We start from the raw sequence: 15,790 nt of genomic DNA on the forward strand, positions 1-15,790 counted from the left end.
CAGAATGCTGCAGTGGCTGCAGTATACCGCTGCTGAATGTGCAAAGTTACAGATTTGATTCCTGGCCGCAGCAGCTGCGTTTCAGTAGAGGTGGAATGCAGAAATGCTTCTGTTGCAGGTTAAAGAAACCCATGTGGTCAAAACTAATCCAGGGCCCTCCTCGGTGGAATCTCTCATAGCAAAGTAGCTTTGTGACACAAAAACCACAAGTTATCTTCGCAGGCTTTTGCACCATGTACACTGTGAAAAATGATTTTTCTCAGCATGCAGCTAGAAAATAGTCAGGCATATGCTGTGTAAGTCTGTGTACAGCCTATGCAGTGTCATCAATCCCAGGCTGTGTGCCATGGTATTAAGAAAACGGTCCCCCATTTCACACCAGTTTGGTTTTCAAAAACTTGGTTGGACAGATGTGTACATTATCTCTGAATTTTTTGGAGGTCTTGCTTAGAAGTCAGCGGTAGAAACATGTCTGTGAATCTCCAGGTATAATCTTGCACCTCTTGAATTGTTTATGCTGCGAGAATGTGTTATCTTCAGCCATACAAGTTGATTTTGACAAGAAAGATATTGTGACTCACTCTCTGATGCTACCTGTGCACTCTGTTTCTCTTGCCAGCCGACGACACGGAGATTTCATTTGACCCCGATGACGTCATCACACACATTGAACAGATCGACGAAGGCTGGTGGCAAGGCTTGGGGCCTGATGGTACCTATGGTCTTTTCCCTGCCAATTATGTGGAGCTCGTTGAATGAACCATGTTTTGTGCAGCTGCAAATACAATTGTTAAGCTGCTGGCACCCATCACTGGCGCCTAAGTTTTATGCACACTAGATATATGCATTTATATACTTGTAGCATTAAATGGCAGCAGGTGCGGCACTGTGCATCTCTTTCTCCATTACTTTTGATGGCCAGTGGTGCTGAGTGGAGCTTGTCCGTTTGTTACAAGTGGTCTTTACACTGCAACATTTTTATTTATTTATTATTATTATTATTTTTTTTAATATTTTTTGTTGTTGGCTGGCAAATTTTTTGCCAGTCTTCTGTCAGGCTGTTCTTGAGCCTAGTGTGGATTAGGACTCCATTAATGGTATACTCCATTAATGGTATACTTCTACACTATATGCATGCTACTCCACGTGGCTTGTGCAGCCCTGTAGCAGAAAGTGAAAAGCCAGGATTTTATAACTTGAGGAATGCTAGTCTTTGATGCTTGCATAGACATGCAAATTTGGTTGAAATAAAAGGAACAGCATGGCAGCGGTATTCTGCTGGTTGCTGAGGAGGCACAGCTTTTCACCTCAAGGCATGTCTAAATGTATGTGCACTCACATTTTATTTTGACACTGGAGACAAGGTGTGCACAGTGCTGCACAGTTGCTGTTGATATCAGGACTCTGTTTTTGTCATGCTTGTAGTCTTTGCCATGCTTCTTCACTGCTGATTATATTCTCAAGAGGTTTTCTTGTACTGGCTACAAAAAGCTATGGCTTGCATTTTTGGACTTCCACTCTTAGCTAGTGCTTCCTATTCGTGTGTCCTTAAAGGGACCCTGAAACGATTTTGATGATTTTGTACAAATGTACCGAGTTGGTAGGGTAGGTCCTCCTTATCATTGAGTGACACATTTAAGCTCTCCATGTAAAGCACGTAATTTATTATAAGGTTTTAAAATGTGCATCACTACCGATCACAGTGACGCTGCTTCCCTGTGTTTTCAGCTGCCCCATCCCGATTGACGCGTTGTAAGATTTGGCAGTCGTAGGTGTAGGAAGGAGCTTGACTCTTCGTCGGGCCTTAGGAGAGCAGGATTTATTGGCAGGATTTACATTTAAAACATGAGGTACATCGACAGTCTAGCGTGACTCCCATATGGAGCACGCAAGACGACGCATACAGCAAACAGCTTACGAGCGCACAGCTCACTAGTACATTTCTAGCATGACAACGAGCACTCAGCTCCCGCCGACGAGCAACCTCTAGCAGCCGGCAACCGCTGCTTATAAGCCCTTGGTCCCCCCATGAGTCCCAGTGGATGGAAACGTTCGTCCAGTCATCGTTCGACGTCACCGTTCGACGTCACCGTAGATGACCCGCCCTTTTAGAGGAGGGCGAGGGCTGTTGGAGGAGGATGATGACTCACATACACGTGCCGCACACACACAGGTGCAAAGGTCTGGAGCCAACGTCAGAGGGCTTCGTAGAACTCTGCTTTGTCCCGGGTGGTGCGGCCGAGTACCACATTCCTGAGGTGACCGCGCGCCACGTGGCTGCCGGTCATCCGCAGTTCTCTGAAGTGCGCCCCGTCTGATGGGATTGGAACACGTGCAGCGGGCTGAAAGCTGGCACGTTGCCACCCTGTACGGCCATTCCTAACAGCGTTTGGCCCAACTGACATCAGTTGGGTGAGCTATCCGATTGGCTACCCAGGTTGCATCATCGATAATTTTTCAAACTTAATGGTCGACAAATGTTCGCAATAGTTGGAATTTTGGTTAATTTGTTTCTATAAATAAAAGTAGCAGAAAGAGAATACACAACGATAATTTATCACTACACTCGAGCACTTCTGGCACACCGAAAGTGTTGTCTGCTTGTGTTACAACATGCTCCATGTTGACGTGAGCACCATGGTTTACTCTTGTTGTGTTGTGGGCTGCAAACGTAGCGATTGGCTATATGTCAAGCTGCGACATCATGTCCCTCTGCGAGGCAGCAGACGAGCTGAGTGGCTACAGTGCATCGGACTTTCGGTATCCAATCGTTGTCAGGATCTATGCGTTCACTGCCATCACTTCACGCCGGAGGATTACTACCACAATATAGGGTTTTAGCTTGTCAGGTATTCGGGTAAACATTAGCGCAAGCAGACTGGGCTTTTTACCAGATGAGCGGGGGCGCAAATGTGAACAGCCTGCACGGTGCAGCCATCTGGTGGCACAGAGCTCAACCAGACAAACACACAGAGCTAATATAGCAGTAACCAAATGTATTCTACTTTGCTGCTGGTGCAAATTTTCGGCAGGAACATAATCGTGAACACATCGTCTTTTTAAATGTTTAAAATTCTTTACACTTGGTTACAGCAATAGTAGCTCTGTGTATGGCTAGTTCAGCTCTGCACTACCAGGTGGCTGCATCATGCAGGCTGCTGATGTTTACGTAAAGTGCCTTTATCACAGCAGTAATAGTATAGAGGGGCTTTAGTTTACGCCTTCTCCCATCCATCAAAACGCCCCATCTACCTGTGGTTACTGGAATCCCGGACACGCTCAGCGCTGCGACAGAACGTCACAATTCACACTGCTTGGATAACTCTCCCAAGGGATCGACAGCCAGGTGACTACTGGAGAGGCTTCAGGCGCTGGTTCCAAGACAACCCAAAGTAGACGGCACGATGTCACATTATGACGCAGAGCCAGTGAATGCAGAGCTTAGCCCCGATCACTCAGAGAATGAGTTGAGGAGAAACAGCATGGCTAGGGAGGAGGGTAACTTGTCATCATCTGTAGCTCTCTTAATATGAGATGCTTCACTTAAATTGTGGTGCCAGCATTTTACTGTAGCTCTACCCTATACCCTACGCATCGCCAAAATTTGTCCAAACCGTTTTGGGGACCCTTTAGGCACACCTGCAATCCATTGAAGCTGCACTAGGTGTTCATATTAGCTATACGATTTGTCATAGAATGTTTTCCACGTTTCTTTTTTTTCTTGTGTTCATGTGCTCTTCAAAGGTGCCAGTAGCATTTTTGTCTTGCAACAAGTATGTTCCTTGCATTTCAATAATAAAAAAAGTGAGCCTTGTTGCAAGTGTTCTATAAAGCTAAGTCATGTTGATGAAAGCCATGTGCTGAGTGTGAGCCACACCTTTTACAGTGATGGCATGTGAAATGTGAAGCCTGCAAGCAGGTCTCAGGAGTATATACACTACTATGTACTAACTGCTGGTTTACCAAAAAGAGAGAGAGAGAGAATGCATGGTTGCAATCCGCTTATAATGATGTTCACAATACACAAAAGTCCCATTGTTATGAACAGTTATCATTATATCGAGACCAACCATACATGCTACCTTCCAGGTACATCTGTATGCTTGTGTGAGGGCAGCAACTTTTTCTCTGCGTCTTGAGAAGGTGCAGCTTTAAAAAAGTATACCTTTGAAGACAGCTCAGTCCTGTGCCTATATTGAAGTTGAAGAATCCACTTGGCAAAAAGGAAACAAGGAACAAAAAGCTTACTTTGTTACTTAAGGAACTAACTAAATTTGCATCATGTACACATAAATTCCAAAATTCAGCTATCAGTCTGTGACACATAGTGCATGTAGACACTTCACATATAGTCCTTAGTCCTGTGTGAAATTGCCTGCCAAATTGCAGGTGTGCTCACATGGTGATCATCTATATACTGATGCAAACCCATGGTGTCGGCATTGTTTCTTTTGCAGTATATTTCACTGTCTTACATTGTACTTGATTTTCCCCGGAAGTTGTTTATGAGAAGTATTCTAATAGTTGTATCCAGTATGCTGCCATGATCCCAGCATCAGGTATGGTTTGTTTTTTCGTAGAACTAATAAGAAAATTGATAATGCTGAAGTTACTGATTGTTATAAGTGATGCATATTGTTATTTGTGGTATCATTATGAGTGGATTACGCTGTAACTTTTTTTCCTCTGGCCACTACTTAAACAGCTTGCACATTGTACTATACATATTCAAGTTATTGCCGAAGTTGCTTTTTGTAATAAACTAGTTCACTAAGATGTTTGTAATGTTCTCATTTCTTGCTCAGTCAGATACAAATAATGTAAAACCTTGGTAAGTTGGTGCTCATTACAATGGACCCTCATAAATCCACTGAGAGAGGTCTGTCATATCCGAAGTTCATTCTATCCATAATTCTGGCCATGGTATGTTGTAAAACGACGGAACTTCGCATATGCCATACCTGAAATGAAATCCAGAGGCGATCGCATAAACGAAGATACCTGAAGTAAAAAGAAATTCTTGGGTCCATGTGTTATACAAAGCGAGTTGTACGAGAAAGCATCGTACCACTCAGCTACGTGCACGATTACACACTCTCATCAGAATTCTTAGATGCTCAGATAGTTATTGTGCAGTGGTGTTGGAGTCAAGTGCCAAATGCACTGCCCATGGCTTGGGAGTCTCGGCCACATCTGTCTCAATGTCCTCATGCACGCATTTGCACTCTCAAAGTGCAGTCAAATTCACCATCTGTTGCTCGGGAGTTTTGGCCACACAAGCCCTGTGGCACTCCCAACACCCTCTTTACTCCAGCAGCACTCTTCCTCGCGCAGTAAATGTTCGCCCTCTTCTTCATAACATCAAGGTGGAAGAGGGGTTTTTGCGACACACGGAACAGCTAACCCTGCTGTAGAATGCTTCTGCATTTCATTTAAAAAAGGGGGAACAAAATTCTTTTGTGGGTAGTGGCATAGACATAACAATGAGCCGACACCTTTCTGTCCACCGCTTTCCAGGTGCTGGCTGCCTACAAATCTAGCAGTTGCCCCACTCATCAGCAAGATTTTTCTGCTGACAAAAGAATGAGTCTGAGAATGTTTCTTCCATAGTGACAAGCTCCCAACCGGGTTGGCCTGCCCAAGCGTATTGGTGCCACCACCAGCGTTGGCTGCAATTATTTTTTCGTGCAAAACAATGGCCACTAGAACCAAGTAGTACAGTCGACTCTCGTTACAACGGCCCCTGATAATCCGACAAAAAATGACCATTTTATCCATAGTCTGTAATATCCAAGACACCTCACTTTCGAAACTTTCGTCACGATGTCTAACAACTTTATTGCAGGAGTGAGTGACGAACGTCTGAAGTAAAAAAAAAATGCAATTTCACCCGAAAGGTGCATCGATTGCGATAGCAAATTAAGCAACATAAGTGCGGCAGCAGCAGCGAGCAAATTGACCTTCATGCTGTCTCCCGCTTTAATGGGAACTAAACGTCGAAAGCATAGCACATACGAAGCTGCTGGCACTGGGCAAACTTTGTCCACATCGCAGATCGCTTTCAAGGCGCAGCCGCACCATTAACACCAGCCACGTCTGTGCTTCGAGCGTGAAAGACTGCACACTTCTGCCCCGCTTTCCTCCCTCCTTTGCACGCAAGATATTGAGCCGCAGTCGTCGGCTGACCCTTGCAAGTCAGTTGCCAGCCCGTGTTGACACAGCAAAAGTCCATTTTATACGCCCAATTTTGACAAAAATTGTCGCTAATTTTGTCCACTGTAGCCAATAGTCCATTGTAGTGAGGTCCGTTAAAAGTGAACTTCGTTATATTAATAAAATAGGTAGAACAAACTAAGGCTGAAAAACAGTCCGTTATATTCGAAAGTCTGTTGTACACGGGTCGGCTGTAACAAGCATAGACTGTATCTAAATTGCATATTTCGTGACAAGCGACGATCACTGTCAAACCTCTAGCAGGAATAGGAGCTACTGTCCGGCTGTCGCTGCACTGTGAGACTGCTTGATCGTACCACACACACTGCAGCCTATCTTCTTTTTTTCTGTATGAACTGATGCAATGAGAAGGTAAAGTGTTCTGAAAACTATGAATTTTGCAATTGTTAGTGTTTCCTCAGCTCCGAGCTGACAGCAGTGTTAAACCGCCTGCCGGTCGCTGTGTCGGCGGTGCCTCGTGCATTGCACCGTTGCAGGGAAGCTTGCCACTAGTGTGTTCATACTTTAAGAGAAAGTGTATCTCGTGTTCTACACATAGCCAGAAAATGTTGCTTGCAGTGCCTCATCTGGACAAAATTTTTCTCCAGATTTTGTCTGTTGTGGCTGATAGTCTGTTATAGCCAGTCCCATTAAAAGCAGCATTTGTTGCAGGAATGATATAGGGAGACCAAACTACACGAGAAAATTGTTATATGCGAAAGTATGTTGTATGTGGCTCTGTTGTAATGGGGCGTGGACTAATTCTATATGTTGATTTGAATTCCTGGAATTTTGTAGAATTTCTACAGTTATGCAGTTTCTTAATTCTTTCTTTACCATGTGAAGATGTCTATTTTTCAAGGGTCTATGCAAACAATGTTATAGCGAATAATACAGCATTATAGATAATATAAAAGTATTTGGCATCTTAACATACATGAGTGGACCAAAAAATTAATACAGACGACAGAAATTTGTGATACCAAAATTTTTGTCTTGAATTAAGAATTACATTCACAGATTAATGTTCTAAGAACAGTTTGCTTTTGGAACACAAATATATATGAAGTCTTTCAGGCACCCTTTCCTTACACTGGGCTAGTGCCTCTAGTTCCTGAGGTAAAGGAAGATTGTCCATTTCTGCCAGCAAGCATTTGTTTTTGTTTGACTTTGCGCTCCAGATAACATGCAGCTTTGCCTTCTTTGCAGTTTACTTTGTTAGTGTCGAAGTTATGGTAATAGCTTTACTTTCCACTTCTGTGAAACTGTTATGATAATTGTGGAAATGCCCAGTTCTGCATTTTGGACATGTGGCACAGCTACTGAAGTGCACATGAGAGGAATAAAATGACTGAAGAGTCAAAACCTAAATTTACTAATGAACAGATAGCTGCCAACATTTTCCGTCAATTATATCCCTTCAACATTGTCACATATTATGTGACAATTTAAGGTCGTCCTCTAAAGTACTAGTGGTGCTCTCATCACAAAATAATGTTGATGCACCGTAATTGCTAGCTGCATGCATTTTTTTTGAAAATGCCGAAAGGTAAATTTTTACAACATGCATGCCTCAGCATATCAAAAGTTACATAAAAAAGTTATAGCAAAGAAACAAAAAACTGGTTTTGAAACCTCTTTCCTAGCCTACAAACTGGATAGCACTGCATACATGATAAACGGTGTCAATGTGCCAAAATTGGCTGTGAAAATCGTTGATCACTCGTGATCTAATTTAACAGTCATGGTATGAAAGAGTTAATGCAAGTCTTGAGATAATTTTGAACATCCCTGTCTTTTTATGCTGTAATCACTATTTATTGCCCAATGATAGTATAGGATGTAAGCAGCATATACAAGAAAAGCATGCTCGATAAATGCTCTCTGCACTACAGCGAAAAGCAAATGGCCTCCACGCACATTCTGTTCTGGCAAACCAAGTCTCCACTCTTGGTAAAAAGTGGCCTTAACGTGTATCGCAAAAGGGTAATCTATGTAGATGGATTAGATTTATGTTTCTGTGTAGTGTTCCATTATGGTGAATTCAGCTGGTCGATCTGGAGCAGAAAATGGTGGAAAAATAAAGAAAACAAGGCAAAAATTAATATGCCTTCAAACACTGCAGTTATTCTATGTTCAATGTATCTTGCAGATTAAGATTGTTGAAAGGCTGGAGTAAGAATTAAGTGCTAGAAAAAAATTTTCCAGTTTAAGCCAGAGAGTAAACAAGGCCCCAAGAAACAAGAATGTAAAAAAAAAGCATATGCAAATATTTAGATTGCCCACGTGCTATCTACAATACTTGAAATCTCTGGGAGCTGCTACATAGGCTTAACTGGCCAATGCATTAATGGTAGGCATGTACTGGCTTAAAGCTATCTGGTTTAGGCCACTTGGCAGAACAATAAAAAATGTTGCAAATCGGTGTTAAGGACATGCTCAACTGAAGGTCGCTACCATGGAACAGTATGCTGTTTGTGAAGTGTGTTACATCCTAAAGTAAAGCTAGTGCGAGTTGGTATGGCATATTTGCTAGTAGAAAGCGAATTGAATTGCATAACACATAAAAAGAGGAACACCCACACACGGAGCGCTACTTGCATTGCTAGCAAGCTGAGCCTTGTCACATAACCCTTCATCTGCGAGTGACACACCAGAAGAAATGAAAACGGAACAATATCAGCACAAAATGTTCTTTTCCTTTGTGATCAGGTCGTAAGGAAGTCAATTTCTTTTGAGTTCAGGGAAACAGATTGTGCACTGCGAAATCAATGAAATGATTTATTCCCCAATATGTACAAAAGGCAGATACAACTAGGATTTATTCCCCAATATGTACAAAAGGCAGATACAACTAGGGACTGAGGTGCAGGGGTGGCAGTTGCGATCCACGATTGCAAGATCTGAGGAAGTCTGCTCCACTACACATGGCCATAGCAAGCTAGGTTTGAGACTATGCAGAGGTAGTTGGGCAGTGTGTATTTATTATTGCAATTAATAATCGGTTTTCTGAGTTATACGCTACTGAAACTGTTTAAGCATGTCGAAAACACTACTATGGGTTTTGCAAGCTTCCTTTGCTTAAATCAGCATTTTGGGGTACCAAACTCGGCGTATCAAAATATATGTCGAGGATTGCGATATTGAGAACATGACTGCTGGCTGGGCCAAGATGGCACATTGCTTAGACACAACCCATGCTGCGTATTTCAGCTTGCTTTCATGTGGCTATTTGCATGTTGACCTCGACTTGCCTGTTGGTGATAACCCAAGAAAGCTAATGTAGTGGTACCTATAGCTGGTGCGGCTGTACATCCATCATGGTGGACATTGAGATGATTGCAACGCTGCCAGAGTGTACGTTTGGGAGAAGAGCACAGTTTTTTGTGTGGCAGTTCTCAGATGTGTTTTATTGTTTATGGAGGTAAGCGTTAAGATTTTGTCTTAACTGTAGAAATCTTGTGTACATGAATGCACTTGCATTAAACACTTAACTGCATAAGTTTGCAAATATTGCAAGTGCAGAAACCTGTTGTTTCGCTTGCGTGAATTAAAGCAATTATGGAAGTGTGTTGCAAAGCATAAAATTATCACACATACTGCAGGTTAGGTGTGATAAATTCTCAGACACGCACTTAATTGTGCTTTTGCTCACTTCTACTCCATAACGATTGGTTTAGTGCTGGTAAAGTGTTGTCAAACTGGTGCATGTATTGTTGCAGTGTATTGCAAGTATGAAAAGTGAAGTTGAAAACAACGAAGTGCAGTTTGCGCTCATGCAAGCAAACATACTAGTCAAAGAATTGTGTTTTGCAGTTTGAGAATGAGAGACTCGGGAGGCATATCCAATTTCTAGCGATTGGAAGAGACTGACAAGGATTAAGTTTGCCAGCAGTGAAGAAAACCAGCGAAAGGTCAAAGCCAGTGAAAGGTCAAAGCAGTCATTTTTAAAATAAATATTGCCTATCTTTTCACTTCTACTTTTTCGGTCCTTGAGGAATGCGAGAAAAGATAATGGGGCAGGGAGGGCAACAAGACAGCTACAGCAACTGCTGGGGATCTGAAGGTGTGCGATTATAGGAAAGGTACTTTATGGGTGCTTGATGCTTGGGATGGTGAGAGAAGCATTGTGATGCATCCATTCATGAGGCATACTGCATATAGCAGTTGCGTGTGGCTTTCTTTCTGTGTCACTCAATGCTTGACAACTATTTTCCGTTTTGATTATTTAGTGCACAAATCAATATCTACTTTCTCATAATATTGCACACGTTTTCTACTTTGGAAAGGCATTGATAGAAAGTTGCCTGCATTTCTTTCTGCGCCTGGAAAGTGGCAATTGCGTTTTCAGGCTGGTCATTACATTGCTGGTTCGTAAACTGTGTGGCGCTGCCACTATCCGTGTCATTTGTGAATGTAAGGGGGTCAAGGGAAACCAATTACATTCTGCTTCCTTGCGTGGGCACTAGAAAGTGTGCACCTCTTGCAGCCCACTCCTTTGAGGAAGGGGAGAGCTGGCATACACTGTCAAGCCTCAATATTCCTTTTCCGTTGCTTCAGCTACAGGACTGGGTGCCATCCTTTCACACACTAAAAACCAACCTGTTGTATTCTGTGTTTTCAAGTCCACCACTGTTCTGTACACATTTACTTCCTTGTCAAGTTTTCTAAAACTATATAGCAGCAAAATCAAGTCCATTACTGATGCTTCAGAAGCAAACAATGCTGTACAACGCTGCCACAGCATTCGGGCACTATGGTACACATGATGGGGAGCCATAGTACTAGCCTCTGGCACAAGGATGGAGAAAGTGAAGTGAATGCTGCACAGCAAATTTGGTAATTTCTTTTGCCAGGAAAATGATTAAGATGCAGAATCCAAGTGGTAAACCAGAATTTTATCATTTTAATAATCACCAAAGCTACAAAACTGAAGAGCAACCTTACCAATGTTGGGAATAATGTTCCAAAGAGTTTAAAGCATAATCAATGGTTTTGTTACTTTGGAGAAAAACTGCATGTGGGAACTTTATGCAAATGCCATGACATTATATACAATATTCTTGGTGGTGCACTTTTCAGCACCAGGTAATGCAATTTTAAAATCTCTTACTGTTATGAAAATGCAAGGAAACCTAAGGTTAGTTTAAAAGGTAATAAGAAAACTTGGTTTTATTGAACAATGCAGACCAAGAGATGTGATCTCGTTGCCAAACCTGAAGGGGGGGGGAAAAGCCAGTAAGCACAAAATCTGCTTTTACAGTTAAAATAAAAATACAGTCACTGTACAGAACAACTGCACTCTTGCACATCAGGGCCAGAACTAAGCATGTGCAAGACTGAAAAGAAGACTTCTTCAGATGCAGAGGTCCCTCAGTGACGAGGGAAGTAGTTGCAGCTGCTCCAATATGGTGGATACAGGAACACTATTTGCGTGGGCACACATGAACTCCAGGCATGAGAGTTGGTCCAGCGATACGTCTGGGAAGCAATAGCGCATAAGCTGCCTGCAACAAGAAAAAGAAAGGTGCAAAACAAAGGTGAAGTCTCCAACAGTATGAAAAACAAGGCTGTAGCTGTCGGGAAGTTTTAAATTAATGACTGCAAATTTGGGGGACAGTTGTGAAAACGGGACTCCCTGCCACTCCGAAGTACACTCATTTTGCGTTTTCAGCGCACTTCCTGCCTCAAGAAGGAACTTATGCAAAAAAGAACATTGCATACTTGTTGTGCAATCTATTGAGACGTCATCTAAAGTCACAAAAAAGCTTGTGCAAGTTATTTCTGACTGCAGGTGATGCAAATGTCTCCGTGCTCTGTCTCAGCAGGGCAGCCATGATGAACCAGTGTTGAGGGTCTGTCCGCATTTTGACAAACGAAGAGATTTATAAACTGCTGATGAATGACTGAATTGAAAGGAACTGACAATGGAGAACCAGCTTCTGTGAAGTCCGCTAAATCAACACTTGCGAGGAAAAAAAAAAGAAAGAAAACAACGCTGCCGGGACTGAGGATTGAAAGGCAGCCATAATTATGGCCAATGTGGCAGGTCCATCCATCCAGACCATGATGGACGAAGAAATTTACGTACTGTTTACAATACTGAAATAGGAGAAGGCAATTATTTAGGCAAATTCTTTAAAAGCTACACAACTTGAAAATAGAAGATAGAAATAATAATAGCTTTGCAAAGCATGCCAATAAAAGGAGTCGCATGATTTCAATGTAGAAATAAAATTTTTGCCAATTTTGCTTGAAGCTGTCATGCAGCAATAAAATTAATGGTACCACAAAATCAAGCTTTGAGTGCCTATCACTATTGTAGCTCAAACTGGAGCAGATGAGCATTCATTTTAGGTGCTCTTTCAGGCTACAAAATATGCGGTCCATGTCCCTTGAATTCAGTGCGTGCTTAGTTTCAACCAGTGGAGCATGACTGAGAGAAAAGTTCTACAGAAGCAGAAGTTTGCCATTTCATCAATTTTGTTCTCAGCTGACAGCCAACGGGATTAACTGCTATCTTTTCAACAATGGTAAAGCATGATGGGGGCCTCATTAGATGGGCCTATTACATGTCAGCTAAAGGACTAACTAGTAGCATGTAAGAAGGCAGACCACAGTTACACAAATGGGGCTGCAACCGCAATGCTCAGGGACATGCCCCTTGCCTGCTTTCTATGTGCTCAAGATGGTAATGCACATGTAGAACTCGTTCAACAACACAGCTATATACTCAGTTTTATACTTTGCAGGAAACGCTGTGGAAGGGACGTTTCACACTAAACTTGCGGCCAAAAAAATAATGCACCACATATTGGAAGCTAAACATGAAAATTAACTTCATATTGCAGGCAAAAAACATGCGAGCTGTGCCTAGCGGACATTAAAGGGGCCCTGAACCACTTTTTATTGAAGAGGATAAATGCATTTGAATTTATAATAAGTTATTTCAGGAATACTTTGCCGCAAAATGTACTTCAAGTACGTTCAGAGTTATTGGCAATCAAACATGGCCTTCGCAGTGCTTCCGCTCATTCTTCAATGCCTTGCACTGTGAAGTCTATGGTGAAGGGGGGTGTGCCCACAACACTCCGCCTTCTAAACGTCACCATGGCATGCAGTTCAAATTTCATTTTGGATGTTAACGTAGGCGCCACTACTTCTCATTTTGAAACCTACGACGCACCAAACTTAAGCCAAATGTGGTTGTCCTCAGCGAGCCACAGTGCGCTTAGCAAGTGGACTCATCATGGCACCCCGCGGCGGTCGCGGTATCTACGCTCCATAGCAGACTGCAGTTACATGCAACTGTAGCGCGTATGTGCAGTGTTTGCTTTATGCATGACAGGGCTTGAGAGCATGCTCGCTCACACTCATATGCTACACTGACCATGCTACGTGGTGCGGACTGGCTTTGTCCTTCACCAGCTTGACCGTTGGATAGTAGCCACATCCAACTTGAGCATTTTTGAAGTGCTATCAATTAGACTACCAAGGCGTCCAGCCAGGAGTGAGCACACCTGGCAAGCATGTGTGTGGTCTGACCTTAAGTTTCAAGCGGTTCAAGGCTAGTTGAGCATTCAGAACTAGTCAAAGTTAGCAAGACCCGCCGACTATAACACCGATAAGCAGGGTGGCCACAGTTTAATTCCTACGAGGACAGCAGCGGCTGAGTGTGAGCAAACGATAGTTGGCTTCTTCCAGAACTATGTAATTATTATCAACATTCAAAAGCACATTTTCGCTTACTTTTGCCTGTTTATTGAACTTCATCAATAAATAGTGTTACGGGGATGTTGGGAGTATAGAAATACTGTATTTACAATATATACACAAGCAGAGTCAGTGTAGTTAAAAATGGCTGACCAGCAACAACACGCAGCAGCCACCGTCTCGCGATCTTCTTCTCCTTCCTCCTTCCATAACAGGAGCCCTAGGTGCTGAAGAGCCGTCTTGGCGCATGGTCGGCGAAGAATTGCGAGCGAAGTCTGGCTTCAGCCACGAAACGTGCACGATGTCAACAGGCGTCGGACTTGACGTCAACGGGTTTTATGTTGGGCTTAATACAGTGCTTAGGACCTAAAGCAAGGGTTTTTCTATGGTTATCACTTACGATGGCGTCTCCAAGAACCAGTACGTTATTTGACGGTGACGGTGACGTTTTAAGCATACTGCGCTGCATAACCAGGTTCGTCTCGGAAGAACGCTCGTGCTGTATTTCAGATTGCATTGCTAGCATTAAACAATCAAATTCTCATTTTAAGACGTCTGACCCTGTCCGACCATTAGTTAATTACCTTGTGGAGCATGAACTTAGACCAGTAATATCTGACAAGGAAGGTTATTTCGTAACTATGCCAGATGACATGCTTTCAGAAAAAGCGATTTCAGCCATAGAAAAGAATTTACAGCCAGTACAACTTAAACCTTCGGCAGTTAAGCAACGTGTGGTTGACCTCCTGTCAAGACATAATCTTGATAGGGGCTGTCTCTAATGTCAAGAAAGCAAAATCCCTCACCTTAGAACTGTTTTTCTCGGCAAAGACCCATAAACAAGAAATTCCTTTTTCTGCTATAGTGTCAGAGAAAGGGACGTGGCAGGTCTGTGTCGCTAGTTACCTACAGAACTGCTTAGCTTCACTAGTTTTTTCAGACCCCTTTTGCTTGCGTAATTCTCAGGCACTAGGTTCAGTATTTGAGAGAGGAAACTCCTGGTCATTGTACAGCTTTTAGTATGGATATCGAAGACCTGTATTATTCCTTGCCGCATGACGGGTTGCTAAATCCCATAAATTAGTGCATTAAAGAACAAGTGCAAGAGTCGGCTTTTATTGACAGATGCGGCGTTTTCACGGGAGCTTCTGCTCAGTAATGCATGCAGTAATGCATTCTGCTCTGTAATGCATGCCTTGACACTGCGCATTAATGACACTGCACCTTAGACTATGTTTTTTACATGACCATGTGTGTTGGGAATCTTTCCCCCATTCTACCAACCTTGAACTTCACCTCGGGTCATTCCAAAGTCGTAAAAAATGCCATTTGCGTCTCCGTACTTTGCGTCTCCACCCGGGTAAAAACATGTGGGCATGCATTGGCTGATGCCTTCGCACGTCAGGTAGTCAGGCTGAAGGAAGCTGGGTACCCGGGCAGCTTAATAATGGATAGCTGTGAGAAGTTGATTAAATGGGTAAAAAACTCAACGAGGCAGGAGGCTGAAGGAAAAAGCAGGAAGAATCTGGTAGCTGCACCCTATGCACACCACTTGTCCCATGGCCTGAAGAACGTTGCAGGCCGTTATGGGGTGCAGGTTGTCTTTTTGGCTCCTGGAAAATTGAGTGCTATTTGTCCAGCGGTCTAAAGGCGAGCAAGTGGAACAGAACGTAACTCTAATGTAATGTGCAAAATGAATCATGTTAGTAAGTATGTAGGCTGCACTATCAATGTGGTGTACTCTTTACCGCTCGAGTGTGGGTGAGTGTAAATAGGGCAAACCAGCCGGTGCATCAATGCAAGACTTATGGAGCATGAATTGTCTTTGGACAAGAATGATTATGTACATGTGTCTGCCCATTGC

General features: G+C 42.9%; 2 protein-coding genes across 8 annotated transcripts in view; one reads left to right on the forward strand and one right to left on the reverse strand.

The window, feature by feature from the left end:
- The window catches only part of Abp1 (Actin binding protein 1), an 82,092-nt gene extending 77,314 nt beyond the window's left edge, over positions 1-4,778 (forward strand). For all 3 annotated transcript variants that reach the window (XM_065449583.1, XM_065449588.1, XM_065449595.1), the window contains one exon: positions 620-4,778. In XM_065449583.1, the coding sequence (XP_065305655.1) occupies positions 620-759 (140 nt within the window). In that variant the 3' untranslated portion in view covers positions 760-4,778. The remainder of the gene's footprint in view (positions 1-619) is intronic.
- Positions 4,779-11,354: 6,576 nt separating this feature from the next.
- Positions 11,355-15,790, reverse strand: part of HPS1 (Hermansky-Pudlak syndrome 1 protein) — a 54,060-nt gene continuing 49,624 nt past the window's right edge. For all 5 annotated transcript variants that reach the window (XM_065449642.1, XM_065449616.1, XM_065449635.1 and 2 more), the window contains exon 14: positions 11,355-11,720. In XM_065449642.1, coding sequence (XP_065305714.1) covers positions 11,570-11,720 — 151 coding nt within the window. In that variant the 3' untranslated portion in view covers positions 11,355-11,569. The remainder of the gene's footprint in view (positions 11,721-15,790) is intronic.

Source organism: Dermacentor albipictus, chromosome 1 (genome assembly GCF_038994185.2).
Source record: "Dermacentor albipictus isolate Rhodes 1998 colony chromosome 1, USDA_Dalb.pri_finalv2, whole genome shotgun sequence".
In the NCBI taxonomy this organism is placed as follows: Eukaryota; Metazoa; Arthropoda; class Arachnida; order Ixodida; family Ixodidae; genus Dermacentor; species Dermacentor albipictus.